Source organism: Tenrec ecaudatus, chromosome X, assembly GCF_050624435.1.
Source record: "Tenrec ecaudatus isolate mTenEca1 chromosome X, mTenEca1.hap1, whole genome shotgun sequence".
Classification (NCBI taxonomy): domain Eukaryota; kingdom Metazoa; phylum Chordata; class Mammalia; order Afrosoricida; family Tenrecidae; genus Tenrec; species Tenrec ecaudatus.
Window position 1 is genome coordinate 71,756,736 of NC_134548.1, and position 27,832 is coordinate 71,784,567.

At 39.1% G+C, this 27,832-nt stretch overlaps 1 protein-coding gene across 1 annotated transcript in view; it reads right to left on the bottom strand.

Moving 5' to 3' along the window:
- The window catches only part of ALAS2 (5'-aminolevulinate synthase 2), a 46,297-nt gene extending 19,326 nt beyond the window's left edge, over positions 1–26,971 (bottom strand). Inside the window, exons 1-2 of the mRNA XM_075538835.1 lie at positions 26,785–26,971; positions 25,808–25,915 (exon numbers count right to left, since the gene is read on the bottom strand). Of these exons, the coding sequence (XP_075394950.1) occupies positions 25,808–25,915; positions 26,785–26,965 (289 nt within the window). The 5' untranslated portion in view covers positions 26,966–26,971. The remainder of the gene's footprint in view (positions 1–25,807; positions 25,916–26,784) is intronic.
- Positions 26,972–27,832: the final 861 nt, after the last annotated feature.

Here is a 27,832-nt window from a genome sequence, read left to right on the forward strand (position 1 = left end):
TGGGAATTGCACACAATATGACCCCACCAGACTGAGATGACACACTAAGGAAATGCAACAGAACAGCAAGGGGAACAGAGAAACTAAGCCCCCAGGGAATACCAAAAATAGACCTTGGGGCCAGGGCATGGTACCCCATGAGACTCGATTGGAAAGCACACTTAAATGTCAATAAATAGACCTTGAACTATTTACAGGCTTTTCTTTTCTTTTTTGACATTGTTGTTGTTGTTGTTTTGTTTTGTTTTGTTTGTTGCTTTGCTTCGATCTGTCTTGTTTTTTGTGCATACTATTATCTCTGCAGGTCTAGCTACATAAGATAGGTGGGATAAACAATTGGGAGGAGAAAACAACAGACCAATGGTTCCAGGGGGGTGTGGGAGAAGGGGAGGCAGGGGAAAGGAAGTGGGTGTTAACAAACCCAGGGACAAAGGAACAGCAGGTGATCCAAAATCGATGGTGAAGAGGGTATAGAAGGCCTGGTAGGGCTTGATCAAAGGCAATGTAACCAAGAGGAATTACTGAAACCCAAATGAAGGCCGAACATGATAGTGGGACAAGAGGAAAATAAAAAGAAATAGAGGAAAGAATTAGGAGGCAAAGGGCATCTATAGAGGTCTAAATATGGGCATGTACGTTTGCAAATATATTTATATATGATGATGGGGAAATAGATCTTTGGGCATATATTTATATGTTTAGTATTAAGTTAGCAGGTGGACATTGGGCTCTACTCAAGTACTCCCTCAATACAAGTACACTTTGTTTTACTAAACTGGAATTCCATGATGCTCACCTTCCCGACATGATCGCTGAAGATAAAGTGGGTACATAAGCAAATGTGAAGAAAACTGATGGTGTTAAGCTAACAAAAGATATAGTGTCTGGGGTCTTAAAAGCTTGAAGATAAACAAGTGGCCATCTAGCTGAGAAGCAACAAACTCACATGGAAGAAGCACGCCAGCCTGTGTGATCATGAGGTGTTGATAGGATCAGGTAAAAGCCATAAAAAAACAAAAAATCATATTGTGAATGAGGGGGAATACGGATTGGAGACTCAAAGCTCATCTGTAGGCAATTGGACATCCACTTACAGAAGGGTTGTAGGGAGAAGACGAGTCAGTAAGGGTGCATTATAGCACCAAAGAAACATACAACTTTCCTCTAGTTCTTTAAGGCTCTCCCAGCCCCACTATCATGATCCCACTTCTACCTTACAAATCCGGCTAGACCAGAGGATGTACACTGGTAGAAATAAGAGCTAGAAACACAGGGAATCCAGCACAGATAAAACCCTCCAGACCAATATTGAGAATAGCAATACCAAGCGGGCAAGGGACAAGTGTGGGTAGAAAGGGGGAAATGATCATAATGATCTACATATAACTCCCTCCCTGGGAGACTGACAACAGAAAAGTGGGTGAAGGGAGACATTGGTCAGTGTAAGACATGAAAAAAATAATAATTTATAAATTATCAAGGGTTCATGAGGGAGGGAGGGAGGGTGGGGGAAAGAGGGGAAAATGAGGAGCTGATACCAAGGGCTCAAGTAGAAAGGCAATGTTTTGAGAATTATGATGGCAACAAATATATAAATATGCTTGACACAATGGATGGATGTATGGATTGTGATAAGAGCTGTACGGGCCCCCAATAAAATGCTTTTTAAAAAGAAAGAAAATACTATGGCCTGAGGCAAAACACTAAGGGCATGCAACAGAGCAGCAAGGGGAGCAAAGCAATGAAATCCCTGGGGAATAGATTTGGGGGACTGAGTGTGGCACCCCATCAAACTCGACTGGAAAACACTCCTAAAGATCAAAAGCAGTCCTTGAACTATCTATAGGCTTTTCCTTTTGTGTAGTTGGTTTTATTTTTGTTTTTGTTGTTATTGTTTTGTTGGTTTTGTCTTCCTTTGTTGTTTTGTTTCTGCATGTCTATCTAAATAAGATAGGTGGGATAAACAATTCAGAGATGAAAACAATGGGACAACAGTTACAGGGGAGGGGCACAGGAGAAGGGCAGGTGGGAGAAAGGGGGGAATGGTCAACCAACCCAGGGGCATGGGAACAAGTAATGAACTAAAATCAATGGAGAGAAGGGTATAAGATGCCTAGTGGGGCTTAATCGAGGGCAATGTAACAGCAAGGAGTGACTAAACCTGAATGAAGGCCGAATATGATTGTGGGACAAGAGGAAAGTAAAGGGAAATATAGAAAAGAAGTAGGAGGCAAAGGGCATTTACAGAGGTCTAAATACAGGCATGTACATATGTAAATATATTTATGTATAATGATAGGGAAATAGATCAATATACATATATATGTGTTAAGAATTGAGGTAGCAGATGGACATTGGGGCTCGACATAAGTACTCCCTCAACACAAGAACACTTTATTCTATTAAACTGGAATTCCATGATGCTCACCTTCCCAACATGATCGCTGAAGACAAAATGGGTGCGTAAGTAAATGTGGTAAAGAAAGCTGATCGTGCCCACCTATCAAAAGATATAGCATCTGGGGTTTTAAAGGCTTGAAGATAAACAAGTGACCATCTAGCTGAGGTGCAACAAAGCCCACATGGAAGAAGTACACCAGCCTATGTGATCATGAGGTGTTGATGGGATCAGTTGTCAAGCATCTATGACCCAGAGCAAACTCAAACCAATGTGAATGGAGGCAGGGGTGCATGGAGTAGAGAGCTAAAGCCCACCTGTAGACAAGTGGACATCCCCTTACAGAAGGGTCACAAGGAATAGATGAGCCAGCCAGGGTGTAGTATAGCACTGATGAAACATACAACTTTCCTCTAGTTCTTTAATTCTTCCACCACCACCCACTGTCATGACCTGAATTATACCTTACAAATTGGATTAGACCAGAACATGTACACTGCTACAGATAAGAACCTGCAACACAGGGAATCCAAGATAGATAAACCCATCAGGGCCAACAATGAGAATAGAGATACCAGGAGGATAAGGGGACGGTGGGTGTATAAAGGGAATCAATCAAAAGATCAACATATAACCACCTCCCAGGGGTCAAACAAGAGAAAAGCAGGTGAAGTGTGACCAAGGACGATGTAAGATATGAAAATAATAATCTATAAACTATCAAGGGTTTATGAGGGGGGGAGGTCAAGGGAAGGGGGAATGAGAAGCTGCTATCAAGGGCTCAAGTAAAAAGAATATGCTTTGAAAATGATGATGGCAACATGTACAAATGTGCTTGACACAATGTATGAATGTATGGATTGTGATAAAAGATGTTAGAGCCCCCAATAAAAAATTTAATAATAATAAAAAAAATACTGTGGTTTGAGTCAGCCACACCATAGTCTTTAGAGTAACACCCTTGCTTTCCACACTCTAAAGAGGTCTTCTGCAGTGAATTATCCAACACAATGCTTTGGTTGATCTCTTGACTGCTGCTCCAGTGAACTTTGATTTTGGATCCAAGCAAATTGAAATCCTTGATCACTTCAATCTTTTCTCCATTTATCATGATGTTCCCTATTGGTCCAGTTGTGAGGATTTGGGTTTTCTTCACATTGAGCTGTAATCCATACTGGAAGCTGCAGTCCTTGATCTTCATCAGCAAGTGCTTCAAGTCCTTTTGACTTTCAGCATGGAAGGTTATGTCATCTGTATATTCATGGTTCTTAATAAACTATCCTCCAAACCTGATACCACATTCTTCTTTATATAATGCAGCTTCTCTGATTATTTGCTCAGCATATACATTGAATAAGCATGACCAAGAGAATGCAACTTTAATACACATCTTTTCTGATTTAAACTATGCAGTATTCCCTTGTTTGTTCACACAAATGCCTCTTGATCTATGTACAGGTTCTGCATGAGTACAATGAAGTGTTCTAGAATTCCCATTCTTCTCCAGACTGTCCATAGTTTGTTCGGATCCATACAGTCAAATATCTTTGCATAGTCTAAGAAACACAAGTAAATATATTTCTGATATTTTCTGCTTTGGGTCAAGATCCATCTGGATCTAATATCAGCAATGAGGTCCCTTATTACACATCCTCTTCTGAATCCAGCATGAACCTCTGACATCTCAATGCAGCTGTTGTTGGATGACATTCAGCAACATTTTACTTTCATATGATATAATTATATTGCTCTATGGTTTGAGCATTTTGTTGGGGCACCTTTCTTTGGAATGGGTACAAAGATAAATATTTCCTGACATAGAAGAGTGTGTACTTCCAGGACTTTATTAGGTTGAAAAACTTCCGTTGGTGTTCCATCAGTTCTTAGAACCTTGTTTTTGGCTAGTTCCTTCTGTGCAGCTTGAACTTCTTCCCTCAATACCATTGGTTCTTTTTCATATGCTACCTCTTAAAATGGTTGAATATTCATTAGTTCTTTATGATACAGTGACTCTGTATTCTTTTTAATCTTCTATTTTTTGATGCCTCCTACTTCATTGAATATTTGTCTCATAGAATCTTTCAATGTTGCAACTCAAGGCTTGAATTTTTCTTGAGTTCCTTCAGCTTATAATACATTAAATGTGTTCTTCCTCTTTCTTCCTTTTCTAACTCTAGGTCAGAGGTTCTCAACCTTCCTAATGCTACGACCCTTTAATATAGTTTCTCATGTTGTGGTGACACCCAAACCATAAAATTATTTTTGTTGATACTTCATAACTGTAATTTTGCTACTGTTATGATTCGGGAGACATCTGTGAAAGGATCATTTAACTACCCAAATGGGTTGTGACCCAGATGTTGAGAAGCGCTGCTCCAGGTCTTTGCACATTTCATTATAATATTTGTCTTTGCCGTCTCGAGCTGTCCTTTGAAAATTTCTATTCATCCCTTTGACTTCATCATTTCATCCATTTGCCTTAGTTATTCTATGATTAAGAGCAAATTTCAGCATGTCTTCTGATAGCCAAACTGCTCTTTTATTTCTTGTCTTTTTAATGACATTTTGCTTTCTTCATGAGTGATGTTCTTGATGTCATCCCAGAGCTCATCAGGTGTTCTTTCATGAGTGTTCAATGTATAAATCTGTTCTTGGTATATGTTTGAAATTCAGATGGAATAGACTCAAGGTGATATTTTGGCTCTTGTGGACTTGTTTTAATTTTCATTAATATACTTGCACATGTGAAACTGATGGTCAATTCCACAGTCAAACCCTGGCCTGGTTTTAGCTGCTGATGTTGAGCTTCTTCAACTTTTACAATGAAAGACACTATAGTTTGAAACATGGCCTAGCTTTAACAGTTACCTTGAGCAAAAAAAGAACTCCAAGATTTGCATTAGGATACAGACCCATTCATGGCAAGAGAATGGGCTGAAGGTTTAGGGAAATTTTTCTTTCCTCCTCTTGTGGCTGTTTCCTCTTGGGAAGAAGCTGCCTCGTGCATTGGCCTACATTCCATGGCAAACAAAGGAAGCAACTTCATGGCTGGGACTTTGACAAGCAGCAATAAGCTAAGGATTTGAGATTTACAGATTTGAGGGGTTTTTTCTCTTTGCTTTGTTTTTGGGGTTTCTGTCTCTCTCTTTATCTTACAGGGAGTGTGTTAGATGGGTTGTGTGTGAGAGAGGATGCTTGTTAGATTCTGTTATTTTTGTATGTGTTTTGTGTTATTTTTTTTCTTCTTTATTTTGTTTGTCATCAATCTCTTCTTGAAATGGGATGTTGCCAGATGTCCTAGCCACCTCTGAACCTTCAACAGTGACAAATGGGCAGGGATAATTATCAACCCCAATATCATACGATCAAAAAGAGATAAAAGCATAAAAACAACACTGCACTCAGAAACAGCATGAAATCTCAGTAAATATGAAAAAACAAGATAAAGTGGCCCAAGAAAGTGGCCAAAGCACACACTCAGGAAATTTTTCTTACATAAAACAAAACAAAAACAGCCATCAAAACTACCCATGAGGGAGTTGAGAAGATTATATTCAGCTGTTTCCAGTGAATGGAGGGGAAAAAAATCTGAGCTTCACAGGAAAAACAAAAGAGAAGATAAAACTGAAGAAATACTACAAGAGCAATCTGACCAAACAAATGAAAAAATAGAAATAATTTAATAATCCTAATAGCAGATAAACACTAAGATATTAGAACTAAGCAACAAAGTCCACATGGAAGAAGCACACCAGCCTGTGTGATCACGAGGTGCTGAAAGGATCAGTTATAAGACATCAAAGAACAAAAAATCATATCATTGTGTGCTCACTTTCCTGATACGATCACTGAAGACAAATGGGTGCATAAACAAATGTGATGAAGAAAGCTGATGGTGCCCAGCTATCAAAAGATATAGCGTCTGGGGTCTTAAAGACTTGAAGGTAAACAAGTGGCCATCGAGTTCAGAAGCAACAAAGCCCACATGGAAGAAGCACACAAGCCTGTGTGACCACGAGCTTTCGAAGGGATCAGGTATCAAGCATCAAAGAACACAAAAATCAAATCACTGTGAATGAGGGGAGTACCGATTGGGGACCCAAGGCCCATCTGTAGGCAACTGGACACCCCCTTACTGAAGGGTTGTGGAGAGGAGACAAGGTTGTCAGGGTGCAGTGTAGCAACAATGAAACATACAACTTTCCTCTAGTTCCTAAATGCTTCCTCTCCCCACTCACTCTCATGATCCCAATTCTACTTTACAAATTTGGCTAGACCAGAGTATGTACACTGGTACAGATAGGAACTGGAAACACGAGGAATCCAGGACAGATGATCCCTTCAGGACCCATGCTGAAAGTGGCAATACTGGGTGGGTGGAGGGAGGGTGAGGTGGAAAGTGTGAATCGATTACAAGGATCTACATATAACCTCCTTCCTGGGGGATGGATAACATAAAAGTGGGTAAAGGGAGACGTCAGACAAAGTAAGATATGACAAAATAATAATAATTTATAAATTATCAATGGTTCATGAAGAAGGGGGAGGTAGGGGGAAAATGAGGAGCTGATACCAAGGGCTCAAGTAGAAAGCAAATGTTTTGAGAATGATGATGGCAACAAATGTACAAATGTGCTTGACACATGTATGGATATATGAATTGTGATATGAGTTGTATGAGACCCCAATAAAATGATTAAAACAAACAAACAAAAAGATATTAGAACTAGATAATGCTTTGAAAGGGCAAAGCGTTATAATTGAAATAGAAGACAATACCTCAAGAACAAGCTATACAAACAACAATCATGAAAAGAAAAAAAATATCTGAAGACAACCTAAGAATTTTGTGGAACACTCAAAGGGAATCACTTACATCACATAAACATTTCATAACAGGAAGAAAGAAAAAATTTTAAACACTAAAAATTATAACAATAATAATACTGAATAGATATGGATTAAATACCAAAATTCAAGAGGTAGAGACAACAGACTGGGTAAGGAACCAGATCACATTAATATTCAGCTTATGAGAAACATACCTGAAATACAAAATAAAAACAGAATAAAAAACAAAAGATGGAGAAATATATCAAGCTAATGATAGATTTTCAAAAAGAAAGGAGTAGCAATATTAATTTCTGGTGGAACAGATTTTGAAATAAAAGCTATCATGAAATACAAAGAAGAGCATTATATAACTATTAATATCACAAAAAACAAGATTAAACCATAATAAATATCTATGCAAGCAACGAATGACCCTCAAAATGCATTAATCAAACTTTTGTAGAGTTGAAGACACAAGTAGACAGTACTACAAAAACAGCAGGATTCATTCTTAAGGAAAGTCAAATCAACTGAAAAGAATATCAGTAAAGACACAGAAAAACTAATCAATATACCATATATACTCATGCATAAGCCGAGTTTTCCAGCAGAAAAAATGTGCTGAAAAACTGGGGTTCGGCTTATACATGAGTCAGTGGTACCCTGGAGAGGTGTAACATCTCGAGGGTGATTGCCATTACTCTGCTGTTCATTCAAAGCCCCGCTGACATTGCAAGGCTTTGAATGTTTGTTTACTCATATCTAACCAATCAGAGCCGTCCTATGACATGGACGGCTCCAAATCTTAGAAGGACCCTAGTGATTCACTTATGCCAGCAGCTGAACTGGAAAGGATGTGTCTGTAGCTGCACTCCACCGCTCCCCTCTGGTCTCTGTGTTAATTCACATCCTGCATTTCCCAACCTTGGCTAATACTCGAGTCAATCAGTTTTTCTGGTTTCCCAGGTAATAATTAGGTACCTCAGCTTATACTTGGATCGGTTTATATTCGAGTATATATGATAATTAATCAACTTGATATTCTACTAAACTTGACATATGCTAAAAACTCCACCTAACAACAGCACAGTATACATTCTATTCCTGTGTAAATGGATAATATTCCAGAATATACCATAGGCTAGGCAAAAAAAGGGCAATCATGAATAAGTTTAAATATAATGATGCATTACAAACATTTTCTCAGACCACACTGCAACTAAATTAGAGATAAACAATAGGAAGATCTAGGAGGGAAATAAGATCAAGTACACAGAAATTGAACAGCATGTTGCTAAAAATCTCTTGGGTAGGTGTCTATACAAAATAGACAGGATAAGCAATCGCAAGGAGACAGCAATTAGGCCCACGGTTCTGGGGGAGGGAGTCATGGGAGATGAGTGTGGGGGAGGGGAGCGATGAGCCCATAATGACAGGAACAGGGGAATAGCTAGGGGTCTACAATAGACAGTGAAAAAATCATAGCGTTCCTTGACATGTTTGATCAATTGAAATGTATTAGAGAGGAATTACTAAGAGATGAATAATCGGTTAACATGATAGTGGGGCAGGAGGAAAGAAAAAAGAAAAAGAGGAAGGCACAAGTAAGTAAAAATTGTATATATAGGTATAAATATAAATATGCATATATGTATATGTAAAGATAGGTGGGTGTGTATACACACACACACACAACAAGAAAGCAGATGGACTTTGAGCCTCTACTTAAATCTTACCTCAGTACAAAAGCAGCTTGTTCTAATAATGTGGTAATACTTACCTTCCCAACATGATCGCTGAAGATAAAATGTGTGCATAAGCAAATGTAGTGATGTTGTAAAGAAAGCTGATGATGCCTGGCTATTAAAAGATATAGCATCTCGAGGCTTAAAGGCTTGAAGCATCTAGCAGGGAAGCAACAATGATCACATGGAAGAAGCAAACCAGCCTGTGTGATCATGAGGTGTCTAAGGGAATAGGTATCAGAAGTTCAAAAGCTAGCAATTAACTTGACTTGAAGGAGCATAGACAAAGTGGAAACCCCAAACCCACCTGTAAGATAGTAGGACAGTTTCACAGAAGGTGCCTCTGGAAGGGATGATATATCCAGGGTTTAGAATAGCACTGAGGAAACACCTAACTATGGTATAGTATCTTCAATGTTTCCTCCCCTTACTTTTATGCTCTTAGTTTTATTTCATGAATCTTGTTAGACCTGTGTATGTTTTTTTGTATAATTAAGTTCCTTCAATGCATAAAATCCAAGATAGATAATCCATTCAGAAATAGTAATGGGAAAAAGGATTCCCTTAGGGTAATGGAAGTGAGGGAAAGGATTGGGGGGAAGTGGAAACTGATAGCAATAATGACTGTATAACCCCACTAAGGGGGGAAGAATAACAGAATTGTAGGTGAACAGAAACATTGGATGGGATAGGATATGACAACAGTAATAATGTATAATAATAAGGATTCCTTGGGACTAACGTGGGGAAAAAGAGTGATAAAGGGAGCTGATATCAAAGAGTTCAAGAAGAAAGATAATGTTTTGAAAATGATGGTGGCAACAAATGTACAAATGTGCTTGACACAATGTATGTATCTTTGGATTGTGATAAGAGTTGTACGAATCACCAATAAAATGTATTTAAAGAGAATAATGATGCAGCAATCGTACAACTATGATTGAACTATGGCTTGCTATAACACCTAATTGTTATGTAAGAACTCCCAAAAAAATATTTTAAAAACAAAGGGATTAAGTAATAAATAGATTGACTATAGAATAAAAAGTTTTTTCAAGTGAATAAAATCTGGGAAATTTAAGAAATCAGAAGAGCAAATTAAAAACTCTTCAAAACAAATGCGGATGAAAATACAACTTCCAGTGTGGTAGAGTGCAGTGGAACAGCAAGGGAATGGAGTGGCAAGGTCCCCAGGGAATGCTGAAAGTGGACTTTGTGGCCAGGGCGTGGTGCTCCAACAGACTGGACTGGAAAACACTCCTAAGGGCCAACAAATGATCCTTGAACTAACTACAAACTCTTCTTTCTTGATGTGTTTGTTTTGTTCTTTGTCAGTAGTTTGTTGTTGTGGTTTTGTTGTCTGGTTGTATACTGTTGCTTTGTTCTCCTCTGTCTTGTTTTCGTGCATGTTATTGTCTCCACAGGTCTGACTAAATAAAACAGGCTGGATGAACTATCTGAAGGAAAAACAACGGGACCGACAGTTCCGGGGGGACTTGGGATAGGGGGAGGTGGGGGGGGGGTAAGGAAGTGGTGTTAATAAACACAGGGAGAAGGGAACAACATGGGACCCAAAATGGTAGTGAGGGGGGAGTGGCAGGCCTGGTAGGGAATGATAAAGGGTAAAGTTACGTAAAGAAGACGTATAGCTGTAACCCAGGTGGGGACGGAGCATGGTAGTGGGGCAGGAGGAAGGTCAAGGGAGATGGAGGAAAGAGCTAGGAGTCAAAGGGCATTTATAGAGGTCTACACAAAGACATGTACATGCAAATATATATATATGAGGATGGGGAAATAGATCTATGTGTCTATATTTATAGGTTTAGTATTAAGGTGGCAGAAGGACCTTGGGCCTCTACTCAAGCACTCCCTCAATGCATAAATACTTTCTTTTATTAAATTGGCACTCTGATGCTCACCCTCTCGACACAACTGCTGAAGCCAAAGCGGGTGAACAAGTAAATGTGGTGAAGAAAGCTGATGGTGCCCGGCTATCAAAAGAGATAGTGTCTGGGGTCTTAAAGGCTTGAAGATAAACAAGCGGCCATCTAGCTCAGAAGCAACAAAGCCCACATGGAAGAACACACCAGCCTGTGTGATCACAAGGTCCTGAAGGGATCAGTTATCAGGCATCAAAAACAAAAAATCATATCATTGGCTGCACACCTCCATGATACGATCGCTGAAGACAAACGGGTGCATAAGCAAATGTGGCGAAGAAAGCTGATGGTGCCCGGCTATCAAAAGAGATAGTGTCTGGGGTCTTAAAGTTTGAAGGTGAACAAGCGGCCATCTAGCTCAGAAGCAACAAAGTCCACATGGAAGAAAGACACCAGCCTGTGCTATCAGAAGGTGCCAAAGGGACCAGGTATAACACATCATGCAAAAAATATATATGTGTGTGTATGTGTGTATATATATATATATATATATATATATATATATATATATATATATATATATATATAATAGTGAATGAAGGGGAAGTGCAGAGTGGAGACCCAAAACCCATTTGTCGGCCACTGGAGATCCCCTTACAGAGGGGTTTAGAAGAGGAGATGGGTCAGTCAGGGTGTGATATAGTACTGATGAAGAACACAGCTTTCCCCCAGATCCTGGATGCTTCCTCCCCCCAACTACCATGATCCGAATTCTACCTTGCAGGACTGGATAGGGCAGAGGTTGTACACTGGTGCATATGGGAGCTGGAGGCACAGGGAATCCAGGGTGGCTGATACCTTCAGGACCAGGGGTGTGAGGGGCGATACTGGGAGAGTAGAGGGTGAGTGGGATGGAAAGGGGGAACCCATTACAAGGATCCACATGTAACCTCCTCCCTGGGAGACGGACGGCAGAGAAGGAGGGGGGAGGGAGAGTCTGGATAAGGCAAGATATGACAAAATAACAATCTATAAATTATCAAGGGCTCATGAGGGAGGGGGGAACGGGGAGGGAGGGGGGTGGAAAGAGGACCTGATGCAAAGGGCTTAAGTGGAGAGCAAATGCATTGAAATTGATTAGGGCAAAGAATGTAGGGATGTGCTTTATACAATTGATGTATGTATATGTATGGATTTTGATAAGAGTTGTATGAGCCCCTAATAAAATGTTTAAAATTTTTTTAATTAAAAAAAAAGAAAATACAACTTCCTAAAAGTTTAAAATGTTTTAGGACACAGCAAAGGCAGTACTCAGAGAACAATTTATATCAGTAAGTTCACACATCAAAAAAGAAGAAACAAAACCAACACCTTAAGCCCAAATCTAAAATAATTAGAACAATAGCAGCAAAACGAATACTTATCAGCTAGAAGAAAAGATCAGTGCAAAAATAATTCAATCCGAAAAAAAAGGAAAAAGAAAAAATGAATTACAAGAAGTTGGTTCTTTGAAAGAATTAGAAACTGATAAACTACCGGCAAGCTTAACAAAAGAAAAGGAGAATATGCAAATATCACAAATAATAAATGGATTGGCTACATCACACAAAACCAACCAAAATAAAAAAGATAATCATATAATATGAAAAACTATACCTCAACCAATTCAGAAACCTAGAATATATGGACAAATCTAGAAACAGAAACACGTCTGTCTCATAAATGCAGCCAAAATACTCCTAAGAGACAAGGATGGCTATACTTTGCCCCATTTACTTTGGACGTGTTATCAGGAGAGACCAGTCCCTGGAGAAAGATATCATTTTTGGTAAAGTGGAGGGACATTGAAAATTAGAAACGTATGATCTCAAACATAAAAAACAATTGTGACAATGGCGTAGGACTGGGCGGTGTTTCATTCTGTTGTACTTAGAGTTGCTATAAGTCAAACTAACTCAACAGAACCTAACAACAACTTGTAATGTTGCACTGAAGGCTATTAGACATCAAAAGTAAATGAAATCCATGTTGGCAAAGAAGAAGTAAAATGCTTTGTGTTTGCAAAAGATTCTATACCAAGAAAATCCCAAAATTTAAGTATGTGAATTGATTAAACTAAATATGAAATTTAACAATGGGACAGACTACAAAATCAGCATAAGAAATTCAATCGGGTTCCTGTATACTAAGAAAGATAACACTGAGAAAAAAATTTAGAAGAAAATACCATTTACAATAACCACCCCAAAGGTGAAATACTTAGGAATAAACCTAAGCAGAGAAAAAAGATGTTAAAAAGAAAACTACAACATATTATGAAAAGAAACTAAAAGAGAACTACATAAATGGAAGAATGTTCCACGTTCATGATGTTGCTTCATTTTTTTAAGTACAGTCTAGTTGGTTCTAACTCACAGATATCCTGTATAAAGCAGAATAAATACTGACCAGTGCTTCAACTTTCTCATAATTGTTCTTATATTTGAGCCTGTTGTTGCAGCCACTGTGTCAATCCATCTTGTAGAGGTTCTTCCTCTTTTTGTTTTTTTGCTGTTCCTCTACTTCACTAAGCATGATGTTCTTTTCTTATAATATATCTAAAATATGTGAAATAAATCTTACTATTCCTGAGAATTCTGACAATTTTTTCTGAGGCATATTGTTTTTCTTTTGGCAGTCCAAGTTACTTTAGTCTTTACAAGTACCATGATTCAAATGCATTGATTCTTCGTTGGTCTTCCTTATTCAATATCCAACTTTCTCATGAATATGAGACAATTTAAAATATCATGGCTTGAGTCAGACACACTTTATTCTTCAAAGTAACTTCCTTGTTTTTCAACACTTTAAAGAGGCCTTCGGCAGTTGATTTACCCAGTACAATGTAATGTTTTATCTCTTTACTGCTGCTTCCATGTTCATGGGTAGGAAAACTTAAAATTATTTTTTAAAGTATGAATATTAAGTAAAGCAATCTATATTTGGTGCAATTCGTATCCAAATCCCAGAACAATTTTTCAGAGAAATTGAAAGACTAACCACCCATTTTATATGGAAACAAAATAATTCCAGGACAAGCAAAGCACTCCTAAAAACAAAGGACACTGTAGGAAGCCTCTTATTCTCTGATTTAAAAATCTATTACATAAGGAAGACGGAAGATGTAATATATTTTAATAATTTTCTGCCAGACCAGAAAATCGGGAGGTCAGGTGAAGGAGACTGGGAGGAGGAGTCCTAATATTAGAATCAGGGTAATAGAGTCTGTCCTGAACCCCGCTTTTTAAATTTTTCACTGACAAAGTAAACCAAGAACACACTGAAATGCTCTAGGTTCGTTGGGCTGGGCTCCGGATAGAGCAGCTACCAGCACTGTAGGCCAGCAGCGAGTACAGATTTCTCCATGTTGACATCAAAAAGGCGTAATAATACCATACTTGAGGAGATCCTCTGAAAATTAGTCACAGGACTCCACACCAGAGCTCCCCATGCTGTTAGCTGCCTTGCACTCATAACCTGGCGGACAGGGTCAGCATGGGTAACCATAAATTTGGAGCAATTGAAGACATCAGGAAATTTACCTGAGTCAGATATCAGCAGGTGGCAGAGCATAAGAAGGTTTGCATAGCCAAGGAGAACGAATTCAGTTCCAGTTGGCCAAAAAGAAAACAACTTCTCTGATATGCAAATCTCCTCCTCTGGGGTCAGCTTGACAGTCCCAAAATCAGGGCAACCCGTAAGCCCAATATTAAAAAGAGAAAAATTACTTTGTCAGTAATAACTGCAAATTCCAGGTTCATTGTTTAAGTCCAAGACAAACTGGCAGAATGAGTCTTTTACCATACATTATCATAATAAGGGAGCCAATGGTAAAGAATGCCAGAAGTTAGCTACAGAGCCCAGAGGATTTAAACATAACAAAGGCCCTCTGGAGAGAGCCTCAGTTTCAGAAAGGCTCATTGAGCACATACCTAGAGCCCAGAACCAGGGGCCATTTAATTTAATTTAATTCATTTCCACCGAGTGGTGGGGGAACCCCAAAACTCTGAGCTGTTGGGGAATCAGTGGTCTTAGCACAAGCTGGGGCAACTCCGCAAAATGAACTGGGAGAGCTACTGTCTGCCCTCAGTAATGATCCTACACACAGCTGTGGAAGTTCTGCCTGTCTTCCATGTGGCTAGGGGTTCCCCTGCCTGTCCTGGGGCCCTATGCGTGGCTGAGGGAACTTTCGCCCAACCCTGCTGCAGTGTTGTATACAGAACAAGGCAGCTATGCCAGTAATCTCCAGCGTTCAACATTGCTGCGGGAACTGCTGCCTGGCCTCTGCTGTGATCTTGCCTTTAAGTCTAATTCTGCCCAGCATCTGTGGGACCCTACACCAATTGGGCACATTACCTCCGCTACCTTGAGGCAGGGTTGGAACTCCTGTAGGCCCATGATCAGATGATCAGGTCTCAGCTATCTACTTACTATTCTTTTTCTTCTCTCTTTATTCTCTCTACCTTCTATCTTTCCCACTGCAGTTGATCTCAGCAGGTCCAGTTTTGTTTTGTTTTGTTTCTCTTTTTCTTTCTTTTTCTCTTCTTTCCCTCTCTTTCCTTTCACATGCCACTGCTAGCATCTGGGCACTACCCTCTGCCTAGGGCAACTCTACCCAAACTGGAGGGTAAACACCATCCTGCCTTCTGTGGGAACACGGTATATCACAAAAGGCAGCTGTGACAGCCCTCTACAGCATTCCACGTTGCTGAGGAAACCTGCATCTGGCCAGTGATCTTGCTGAATAGAACAATTCTCCCCAGCACTGGTGAGACCTTATACCAAAAGGGCACAAAAACCTGCTACCTTGGTGCAGGTTTTAAACCCCTTCAGTTCCACATTCAGGTAATCAGGGAGCAGCTATCCCTTACTCTTTATTTTTTAATTTTTTTACTCTTTATTTTTTTCTTCTCTCTTTTTCCACCAGTCAGTCTTAGTGATCACAGTTGTGTTTTCCCTTCTTTCTCTTTCTTTTAATTTTCTTTCTTTCTTCTCTCTACTTCTTTTTATATTCTTTTCTGCTTCACTCCTCTCCCTCTTTTACCTTCCACATACCACTGCTGGATTGCAGCTCACTACCCTCTGCCTAAGGCAACATAACCTAACTAGCAGGGAGAGCTACAGCCTGCCTCCTGTGGCAGTGCTACACACCACACGAGGTAGTGCTGCACAAGGCACAGCATGGCTCAGCTAACCCTTTTTCTGTTTTTTTCTTCTTCTTTAATCCTATTCTTCTATCTCTTCTCTATTTTCCTCCACAGTCTCAGCAGATTCAGTTTTCATACTCTGTTGTTTTCGTTTTTGGCTCTTTTTTTGTTATTTTGTCTCTGCTTTTTGGGTGTCTCTATTTTAATTTGTTTTTTATTTTTGCTTTTGTCTCCTCTCCCTCTATTTTCTTCCACAAGTCACTACCAGCCTCCAGGCCACTTCACTCTCACTAGGGAAACTCTGACGGCCCTTTTTGGGGAGCTCCTGCCCCAAAATGTTGGCTTCACACACAGCTGGGGAAATCAGGCCCACTCTCCACTACACTACACCACTTAGAGGAAAAATTCCACAGGTTAATAAATGCACATCAGACAACCATTGAGGAGGCCAAAAGAACAGCAGGCAGATGGAAACCCAAGATGTCACCAAGACACATATTAGTTAAATTGTCCAATAATGAAGAAAAAGAGAAAATCATAAGAACAGCTGGGGGGGGACGACAAATAGACACGTATAAAAGTACCCAAATAAGAATATGTTGAGAACTATCAGCAGACACGATGAAGAAGAGGAGAGAGTAGAATAACATACTCCAAAAATTGAAAGAAAACAACACAAACCCCAGAATACTATATACTGCCAAATTATCTATTAAGACAGATGGAGAAGTAAGAGTCTTCCCAAAGAAAAATTCAAAGAATATGTAAAAAGAAACCCAGTCCTAAAAAAGATCCTTTCTGACCCAATATGGGCAGAAGAATAGCACTCAACAAGCATAAATAAGATACTGCCACATATAGCAACACCACCCAGAGGACAACAAAGAGAAAACAGGCACAAAGATAGAATTAGTTCAATAGTGGAAAGAAGGCAAGAATGAACCAAACACATACACATCACAAACCAATGAGTTAGGTAGGTAGGTAAACAACACACAAGGTACAAGATGATGTCAGAGTCCACAGATTGATGTAATAACATTGAATATCAATGGACTAATCTCAGGCATTAAAAAGCAGAGGCTAACAGACTAGCTTAGAAAACATAACCCATTAATCTCCTGCCTACAGGAGACACATCTCAAGCTTACAAACAAAAACAGGTGGGGAATTAAAGGCTGGAGAAAAATTTACCATGAAAATGTCAATTCAAATCAAGGCAGAGGTAGTAATCTTCATCTCTGACAAAATTGATCTAAAGGTATAAGCCATAACAAGAGAAAAAGAGGCACTATATAATGCTCAAGAGAACAGTATACCAAGAACCAGTGAGCTTAATAAATATATATGCGCCCAACAAGAGACATGCCAAATTCGTAAATCAATCCAAAAGATGAAAGAAGAAATTAAAGCCTCAACAATTATAGTAGGCAACTTTAATACACCACTCTTTGAGAAAGACAGATCACAGGGAAAAATACTTAACAAGGAGGGTACAGATCTAAACAGCACCATTGGAAGACATGTCCTGATAGATATTTTCAGAGTGTTCCACCCCAATGAAAAATAAATCACATTCTTTTAAAGTCCACATGGCACACACTCAAAGATAGACCAAATGCTGTAACACAAGTCAACCCTGAGTAAATTCAAGCACGTAGAGATTATACAGACTACTATCTCCAATCTCTATGGAATAAGGCTGGAAATCAACAAAAGGACCATGAAAATAAGTGCAAACAATTTGAGTATCAATAACTCCATTGCAAAATAAGTGAGTATCAGCTCAAATCAAAGGTGAAATCAGGAATTTCTAGAAACCAATGAGAATGAATATACGATGTACCAAAACTTTTGGGACACAACCAAGGCATCTATCAGAGGAAGGCTGATAGCAATACATGCACACATGAAAAAGGAAGAGAGAATTATGCTTGATATGTTGCCACAAAATTTACACCATGTAGAGCAGTCAAGAGAACAATCCTACTAACAGCAAAAATAAACAAAGAATAAAAATCAGAGCTGAGATAAAGGAGAGGTAAAACAAGAAACCAATGGAAAAAATAATGCAACTAAAATGGATTAACAGAATTGATAGACCACTGCAAACTTAAGCAAAGAAAGGAAGGGACAAACTTCAATAGCAAGGATGAAGGATGAAACAGGGTACATTATAAAGCACCCCAATGACATCAAAAGGTCATTACACAGTATTATGAAGGCCTGTACTCTAAAAAATTCAATAACTTGGAAGACATGCACAAATACTTGGAAAACCAATCCTTCCCTAGACTATCCCACATGGACATCAAGAACCTCAAGAGATTCATAGCAACAGAAGAAATAAACAAGATTATCAAAAGATAACCAACAGAAATATACCCTGGGCCAGATGGCTTCACAGGAGAATTCTACCAGGCATTCTGGGAAGAACTGACACCAAACCTACAAAAACTTTTCCAGAACATAGAAAAATATGGAAAACTTCTTTCTATGAAGCCAGTATAACTTTGATACCTAAAGTGGGCAAGGACACCACAAGAATTGAACGTTACAGACGAATATCCCTAATGAAAATCGAAGCAAAACTCCTTAACACAATACTGGCCAATAGAATTAAAAAGCATATAAAACAAATAATTCACCATGACTAAGTGGGAATCATACCAGGGATTCAGGGATGGTTCAACATACGAAAGAACATTAGTATTATTCACCACATTGGCATGAGAAATTATAAGAATGACATGATAACATCGATAGATGGGGGAAAGCATTTGACTACATCAAACACCCATTCATGTTTAAGAATCTCAAGAAGATAGGAATGGAAGGAAATTTTCTCAATATTCTACAAGTTGCATATGATAAACCAACAGCCAATGTGGAAATAAATGGAGAAAAGATTAAAACAATCCCACTGAAAAACAGGACGAGATAAGGATGTCCCTTTCATCCGCTCATATTTAACATCGTACTGGAGGTCCCAGCTAACAGCATAAGACAAAGAAAAGACACCAAAGGTATTCATCTGGAGAAGAAAGAGGTGAAACTATCATTATTCACAGACAATATAATTTTAAATATCAAAACTCCACAAGTAGAGCGTTGGAAGCAATAGAGGAATATGGCAGAGTGGCAGGATACAAGATCAGTAAACACAAGTCTATCAGATCGTTATACATATTGGACAAAACCACAGAAGAGAGGATCAAAAGGGTAGTACCATTCACAATACTTAAGCACAAACTGAAATATCTAGGGATATACCTGACATTAAAAAAACAAAACAGATTTGTACAAGGAAAACCACAGAACACTATTACAGGAAACCAAGAGTGACTTCAGCTAATGGAAGACAATCCCAGGCTCACAGATTGGAAAACTCAATATAGTAAAGATGTCAGTTTTGCCCAAGGCAATATGTAAGTTTAAAGCTATACCGATACAAATACAATTATCCTTCTTCAAACAATAGGAAAAATTGATTACCAACTACATATGGATAGGGAAGAAGCCCAGAATTAGCAGAGAACTCAAAAAGAAGGACAAAATGGGAAGGCTTGTTCTAGCTGACTTTAGCATATATTATACAGCCACAGTGGTCAGAACAGTGAGGTACTGGTATGACAGATAATCAGACCAATGGAAAAGATCTGAAACCCCAGAAATAAAACCATCAGCATACAGACAAGTGATTTTTGATAAGGGCCCAAAAATATCAGATGGGAAGCAGATACCCTCTTCAATAATTGGTACTGGAAAATGGATATTTACCTGCAGAAAATGAAGCAAGGACCTTACCTCACTCCATGTACAAGAATAAATACAAAGTGGATCACAGACCTTGAGGCAAACTAAACTATCAGGACCTAAACTATCAGGACCATGAATGAGGGAATTGGAATAAGTCTGAGAAATTTGACACAAAGAATGAATAGGCTATCAGAAGTAGGGAAGAATACAAATACAGAGAAGTCACGAAGTCACAAAATCACAAGTGGGATATTTTGAAGATAAAACACTTGTGAAGATCAAAAGAATTCACCAAGAGAGCCCTCACACTGGGAAAACATCTTTAGCAATGGCTCATCAGACAAAGGCCTTATTACTAAAATCTACAAGACTTTTCAAACTTTTAATAAGAAAAAACTAACTGCCCACTAATGGGCAAAGGGCCTGAACAGAAGTTTCACAGAGGCAGAAATCTGAATCGCCAATAACCATATGAGAAAATGTTCTCGATAATTAGCCATAAGAGAAATGCAAATTAAAACAACTGTGAGATACCACCTAACACCCTCAAAGATAGCCCAATTCAAAAAATCAGAAAGTGAAAAATGTTGAGGGGCTGTTCCATTGGTGTTGGACCTTTAGGTATGTCCAGCCATTATGGAAATCAATTTGATGATATCTGAAACAGATGGAAATTGAGCTACCATATGACCCTGGAATCTCTTTACTGGGCATATACCAAGAAGAGACAAGAAAAATATCAGGGCCAGATATCTGTGCTCCAATGTTCATTGTGGCACAGTTCTCAGTTACAAGGAGTTGGAAACAACTCAAATTTCCACCAACAGACGAATCAACAGATGGATCAAGAAACTGTGGTACTTACATACAAGGGAGTACTACGCATCCCTCAAAAGCAGCAATGAACACTTGAAGCGCATTGCCAAATGGGAAGAACTCGAGGAGATCATGTGAAATGAACTCAGCCAAGCACAAAAGGACAAGTACAACCTGAGTCTGCTAAGGTAAGATTAAGAATAAAAACAGGGGGAAAGCTACTATGTATATACCTCTCTGGAATGATATCCAGCAACTATGACTGGGACAAAACCCAATCCAGGGATATATATGGAAGTCCACTAATAAGAGGAGGAAAGAAAGAAAAAAAAAGTCATGGGTGGGGGGTCAAGTCATGGGTGGGAGCAGGGCACTAACCCACCCAAGTGGAGTTTATTATTTATGTATCCACAGAATAGGGAGATAGAAACAAGGCTTCAATTCAACCTGAGGCACCAAGACGTGACTACAACATTCTGACATGTACCAGGGAACCAATAGAGAGGTCTGTGGGGATGGCCCCTATCCGAACTCTGTGGACACCCCCCGCCCTTCCTAAGAAGAATTCACTTCAGAGGATAGCACGGGGGCTACAGCTTGTGGAGAGGGCTTGTCTTATTAGAACACACAGGAGAAACGAATAGGGATGGGGAGGAAAGGGAGGACATCTGGCCCACCAAGCCCCGAGGATGATATTCCTGCTCAGAGCAGACAACATACAGAGAGGACCATAGGGCCAGCCCCATCATGAGACACAAAATCCCTCACTAAATGATAGTGCTGCTGGCCAATACTGGAGACACAGTAAGCAAATTGTGTACAATCTGAACCCATCACCCTGAGGAGAAACACTAAAGGCATGCAACAGAGCAGCCTGGGGAATAGCAAAAATACACTGGAGACAGAGTGTGGCACCCCATCAGACTCAACTGGAAAACACTCATAAAGGCCACCAAACAGACCTTGCGCTATTTATAAGGCTTTCCATTTTTGTCAGTGGTTCCTTTGTTGTTGTTTTGTTGTTGTGCTGTTATTGTTTTGTTAGTCTTGACTTCCTTTGTTGTTTTATTTGGCTTTGCTGGAGGTTTTGTGCTTATTAAGGAATCTGCATATCTATCCAGATAACATAGCGGGATATATAATTTGGAGATGAAAAGAATGGAATCAATGGTTCCAGGGTGATACGGGAGAACAGGAAATAGGAAAGGGGAAGGAGGGGGTGAACCAACCCTGGGACAAGGGAACAACAAGTGAACTAAAATCAATGGGCACAGGATGCCTAGTCAGGCTTAATCAAAGACAATGTAGCAGTGAGGAATTACTAAAACCAAATGAAGGCCTAACATGATAGTCGGACAAGAGGAAAGTAAAAGGAAATAGAGAAAAGAACCAGGATTCAAAGGATATTTATAGAGGTCTAAATACAAGCGTGTACATATGTAAATGTACATAATGAGAGGGGAATAGAACTATGTACTCATGTCTATATGTTAAGAATGAAGGTTGCAGGTGGACATTTGGCATCGACTCAAGTACTCCCTCACCACAAGATCACTTTGTTCTAACAATCCAACATTCTGTGATGCTCACCTACCTGACATGATCGCTGAAGACAAAATGGGTGCATAAGTAAATGTGGTGAAGAAAGTTGATGATATCCAGCTATCAAAAGATATATCCAGAGTTTCCAAAGCTATAGCCAGTATATCAAAAGATATACCCAGTATCAAAAGATATAGCTATCAAAAGATATAGCCAAAGATGATACCCAGCTATCAAAAGATATAGCCAGGCTTGAAGATAAACAAATGACCACCTAGATGATAAGCAACAAAGCCCACTTGGAAGAAGCACACCATCCTGTGTGATCATGCGGTGTTGATGGGATCATTTAACAGGCATCTAAGACCCAGAACAAAATCATACCCAAGGTAAATGGAGGGGAGGGTTAACAAGGTAAATGGGGGGGGGGGATTGGAGACCCAATGCCCATTTGTGGACAATTGGAGGTGCCCCTACAGAGGGATCACAGGGAAGAAATGAACTTGTCAGGGTGCAGTATAGCACCGATAAAATACACAACTTTCCTCTAGTTCTTTGGTGCTTCTTTACCCCCACTGTCATGACCTCAATTCTACCTTACAAATAAAATTACACCAGAACATGTACACTGCTACAGAGAAGAGCCTGCAACACAGGGAATCCAGGATAGATAAAGCCCTCAGTGTGAACAATGAGCATAGATACACCAGGAGATAAGGGGAGGGTGGGGGTAGAAAGGGGAATTCATCACAAAGATCAACCTATAACCCCTTCTCAGGGGGATGAACAATGGAAAAGTGAATGAATGGCGGAAAGTACGATGTGAAATATGAAAATAATAATCAATAACTTATCAAGGTTTCGTGAGGAAGGGTGGATGGGTGAGGGAGGGGGAAGAAAGGATCTAATATCAGGGACTCAAGTGGGAAGAGAATGCTTTGAAAATGATGATGGCAGCATATGTGCAAATATGCTTGACACACTTGATGATTGTGATAAGAGATGTAAGAATCCCAAAATAAAAGTATTTAAATAAATAAACAAATAATGTTTTAATAAAAAATAAGTCTATTACATAGCCACAGTAATCAAAACATTGAAGTAATGGCACAACTACAGATATATAGACCAATGGAACAGAATGTAGAACCTAGAAGTTAAGCCATGCACTTATACACAATTGGTTTTTGATAATGTGTGGGAATACATTAAATGTGGAAGAGAAAGTCTCTTCAACAAATTATGCGGGCAAAATTGTATCTCCATTTGCATAAGAATAAATTGGAATTCACACCTCAAATTTTAAAATGAACTCAAGATAGATTAAAGATCTAAATGGAAACTCTAGAACTACAAAGATCACTGATTTTTAAAATAGGGACAAATTAAAGGGCTCTAAAACAAGGTATAAACCCACTACCAAACATCATGTAAAACACTCATACAACTGAAGACAAAATCAAAGACTTTGACTTCCTAAAAATGCAACGTTTATGTTTAGCAAACGAACTCATGATACAGTACAAAGAAAACCACAAGATGGTTTTTAAAAAGCCAAAAACACTTTAACAATGATACAATGGATAAAAATCTAATTTCTACAATTTATAGAAAACTGAAATAAATGATAAACAATTCAATTTTTTAAATGGGCAAAAGACATAATTAGACAAGTCACCAAAGATGCCATCCAAGCGACAAACAAATGGCTCTTTATCATGAGAAATTTGAGAAATGCAAATTAAGACAAAGTGACACTAACTCACAATAGCATTGATAGCAAAGTTTTAAAAATTTAAAAATAGCAAATGCTGGAGAGGATGTGCTGAGATTGGTATCCTCATGTATTTCTAGTAGGGTTGCTAAATTGTATAGCCATTGTGGAAACCGGTATGGTACTTTCTCAAACAAATGAGAATAGAAATCCCTCGACTTGGTATCTATCCTAAAGAAAAGGAAAAAGCAAAACATAAACAGATGCATGTATACCCGTATTTATCGCAGCACAATTCACAATACCTAAAAGATGGAAACAACCAAATGTCTGCGGAGAACTGAATACATAAAATTTGGTATATTCATACAATAGAATAATACTATGCACACCTAAAGAATAATGATCCAACTATCAAATACCTCATAACATGGAAGAACTAGGAAGATATTTTATGCTGGGCAAAGTTAGTAAATCCCATAAAGATAAAAGCTGCTTAAGATCCCTATTATAAAAGAATAAAATGGTTTTCCCACCAAAAGAAGCAGACTATGATGGTTATGGAGAAGCCAGGGGTAAGGGCCTAAGAGGGAGGGAGGAAAAGGATAGATAGATAGATAGATAGATAGATAGATAGATAGATAGATAGATAGATAGATAGATAATTATTATTAATAAATACACATACATAGGTAACCGAAGAAAAACAGAAAGACAAATATATATAAACAAATATTCTTGAATAGCCACAAAGGTGGCTATGAAATAAACTAAACTATAGGGGACAAAAATGTACTAAGGACTTCTCAGTAATCAAATTACAATAATAAAAGAAAGATATTATTTAATGTCACAAAAACACCCCCCAAGGAATACTATGATAAATAATTTATATTGCTTATCCAATTTACTCAGCATATTGTTAAAACAATAAGAGATACTGAATGTATACACTTACTTTATGCCAAATACTGCATTAAACACTTTATATGGATCAGCCATTTAGTATTTAATTATTTAATTTTCATTATTTTATTTATTAAGTTCTTTTAAATACTTTTGGAAGTTCATTAGAACTTTCTGTGATGAATGTTTTTTTGCCCTTTTGGTGTTGTCCAATATATTAGACACTGGACACATATGCCTAATGAGCACTTGAAATGTATTTAAGATTTAAACTTAATTTTTTAAAATTTACTTTGAATTTAAATAGCAACATGTGGATGCTGACTACTGTACTGGATGTATAGTCTTAATTTATATAAAGAGAAAAATAAATAAAATTCAAGTATCTGAAGTGGGAAACCTTTTTCAGACAGTACAAATCCTATGCAAATTGAGCCTCTCCCCATCTCTCCGAGTGAAGACTCCTATAATGTCAGGCATTTTTCCTTCTAACTAGGACTTTCCCTTGGGTGATGTAACTAGGACCGCCATTCTGGGTCCTGGAATTGAGAGGTATTCACAGGGCAGAGCAGGGTACCTTGCTATGCCTTTATGAACATAATTAAAATACAATTTTGCTATATTTTCCCTAAAGATATCCCAAAAGAGTTTACAAAAGATATTAGCAATGTGGTTATCTTTTAAGCGTGATTCTATTGGATGGTCTATGCCAGTTGACCTTCTAAAGAATGTACCTGCTCCCAAAGATTTCTTATTTATGATAACCCAAGTTGTCTTTTTAAATATGGGAACACAGCCTTGTGAGATCCATTTAGCTCGCTGTATGTGTGCACATGCACAGGTGTGCGTGCATTTTCAGAGTAAAAATGGTTTTCATTTCAGTGCACAATCTAAGTCATGTTTTACTATGGTTCTCCTGGAAAATACTTCCTGTCATAGCATATGTAATAACTACCTTTGGATTAGCCAAGCACAGAACTGTGCTGAAGTGATTTCTATCACAAGCAATAGAGGTTATTGATGCCAACCTTTCTTGAAAGCCCTCACATCCTCCTGGATCTCCGGGGCTGCCTTCTGCACAAATTTGCTCTTCCCTTCCTGGAGTTCTGCCAGCATGAAGGGGCAGTGGGCATTGGCTGAAAATGGAGTGTATAGGAAAAGGTAACAGAGCAAGTAGGGATTAGTTTCTAGCCATAAGTTCAGTTCAACAATTACTGAAACCTACTCTTTGCCAAAGTCATATCTCAACTCTTAGACTGGTGGGGAAAAGACTCACCACAGACACATTTTAATAAGTTGTGATAGTTAGGTTTATTGTGCCCACCTGGCCAATAGGAACATGTGGGATTAATCAGGTCATAGTTTGATTGGAGAGCAAAAAGATAAATATCTCGGCAAGGCTCACCCCCCTCTCTTTTGCTCTCTGGTGATCTGACCAGCAAGCTGCTGCTTTACCTAGTTCTCTGCCTCATCCTGTGAGCTACACTACCTGTGGGCCAAGCCAACCCAGGGATCTTGTCTAGAGCTTGATGCTCCTTTGAGACCCGCTTCACCAAGCTGCTGGTGCATACATCGCTTGAACTCCAGCCTGGTGGATCCTGTTGTCTTACATTGCTTGAGTTTTATATCCCATCCAGGCCTGCTTTCTAAGCTCCTATGCTACTGACTGTTGCTGACCCACCCTGCTATTTGCTGCCTGTAGGTAGACTCTGCCTGCCTTGCCTGAGGGAGGACTTTGCTGACTGCTTCCTTGACCTTGGACCTGGCAGCTCAGGGAAGTTGAAGGATTTCCAGTATATTAACTGTTCCACAAAAGTGAGTTGAACTGAGCCCTCTGTAGTGCTGTGTGGACTAATTAGCTGTTATATTCCTTCTTGCTATACATATCCTGGGTTTTGTCCTAATTCATCCTGCCTTAACACTTTTCAAGAGATCACTCCTAATTTTCCTAAGACCTAGAAAGTCTTTACATTTGCCAGTAGTCTACCCCCGCCTTTTTTTTTACCTCCTCCAGCCTTGGTGGCCTCAAAGTGGATTGTAGAACAGGTTAGTCCTTGATTCGCCAAAATGGGACAGCGTCGAACTGCAAACAAGAACTGGTGGGTCTTTACCAACTTGCCCAGGAGGCTTGTGGAGCCCCGAGAAAGCACTGGGCAGCACTGGAGCAACAGGGTCACTGTAACCATCTTGACCCGAAGTCCTGCAGCAGAATATGTGAAACAAATGAGGTTCTTTTATGAGGGCCTGACTAAAGTCAAGAGTCATTCCTGTGCTGCATTCTTTTCCCTTAGCATCACATCCAATGCTTGCTGCCATTCCCATGGCAAGAGCTTTCCCCTCATAGGTATAATGTGTCAATAGGTCATCAAACCCCAAAACAAAACCCACTAACTCATACTAACCCTATATATGGTTTCTAAGGCTGTAAACCTTCTTGGGAGCTGATAGCCTCATCTTTCTCCTGCAGAGCAGCTTGAGATTTGAAATTCACCAATTGACTTCTGTTAACAGTCCAATACTTACCCGATAGCACCTCCAGGGTTCCTAATACAGTATCAGAAAGGAGAACTAGAAACTGAGCATTAATCAGAGAAATGGAGGAAGGAATCAATCAAATCAATGGAGGAAGAAACCCAATTAGAGGTTAGGAAGCCTAGATTCTAACTCGGGCTCTGCTATGTGATAATAAGGATCATTGCAGTGTGCTTTTGTGTAGCAGAATGAGTTTACTACCTACCAAATTCTCGGACAATGCTTAAGGCCAATAATCTAATAATACTGGCCTACTAATACAAAACAGATGCTAATGATGAGGGCACCTAAGGTTCAACCTAGAGCATTTCCTTAGCAAGCCCAATGAGAAGAGGGAGAAGCACCTGGAGGATACAGGTACTAGTTTATGGAGATTCAAAGATAAGGTACCAGATCTTGTGCACCAAGAATGGTATATTCATATTACTCTCTGTGGATTTGCTTCTGGCTTTAAAAAAAAAAGCCACACAGAGGGCTCTATGAGTCAATGAAAGAAGTAAGAGGCAAAGGTTGAGAGAGGA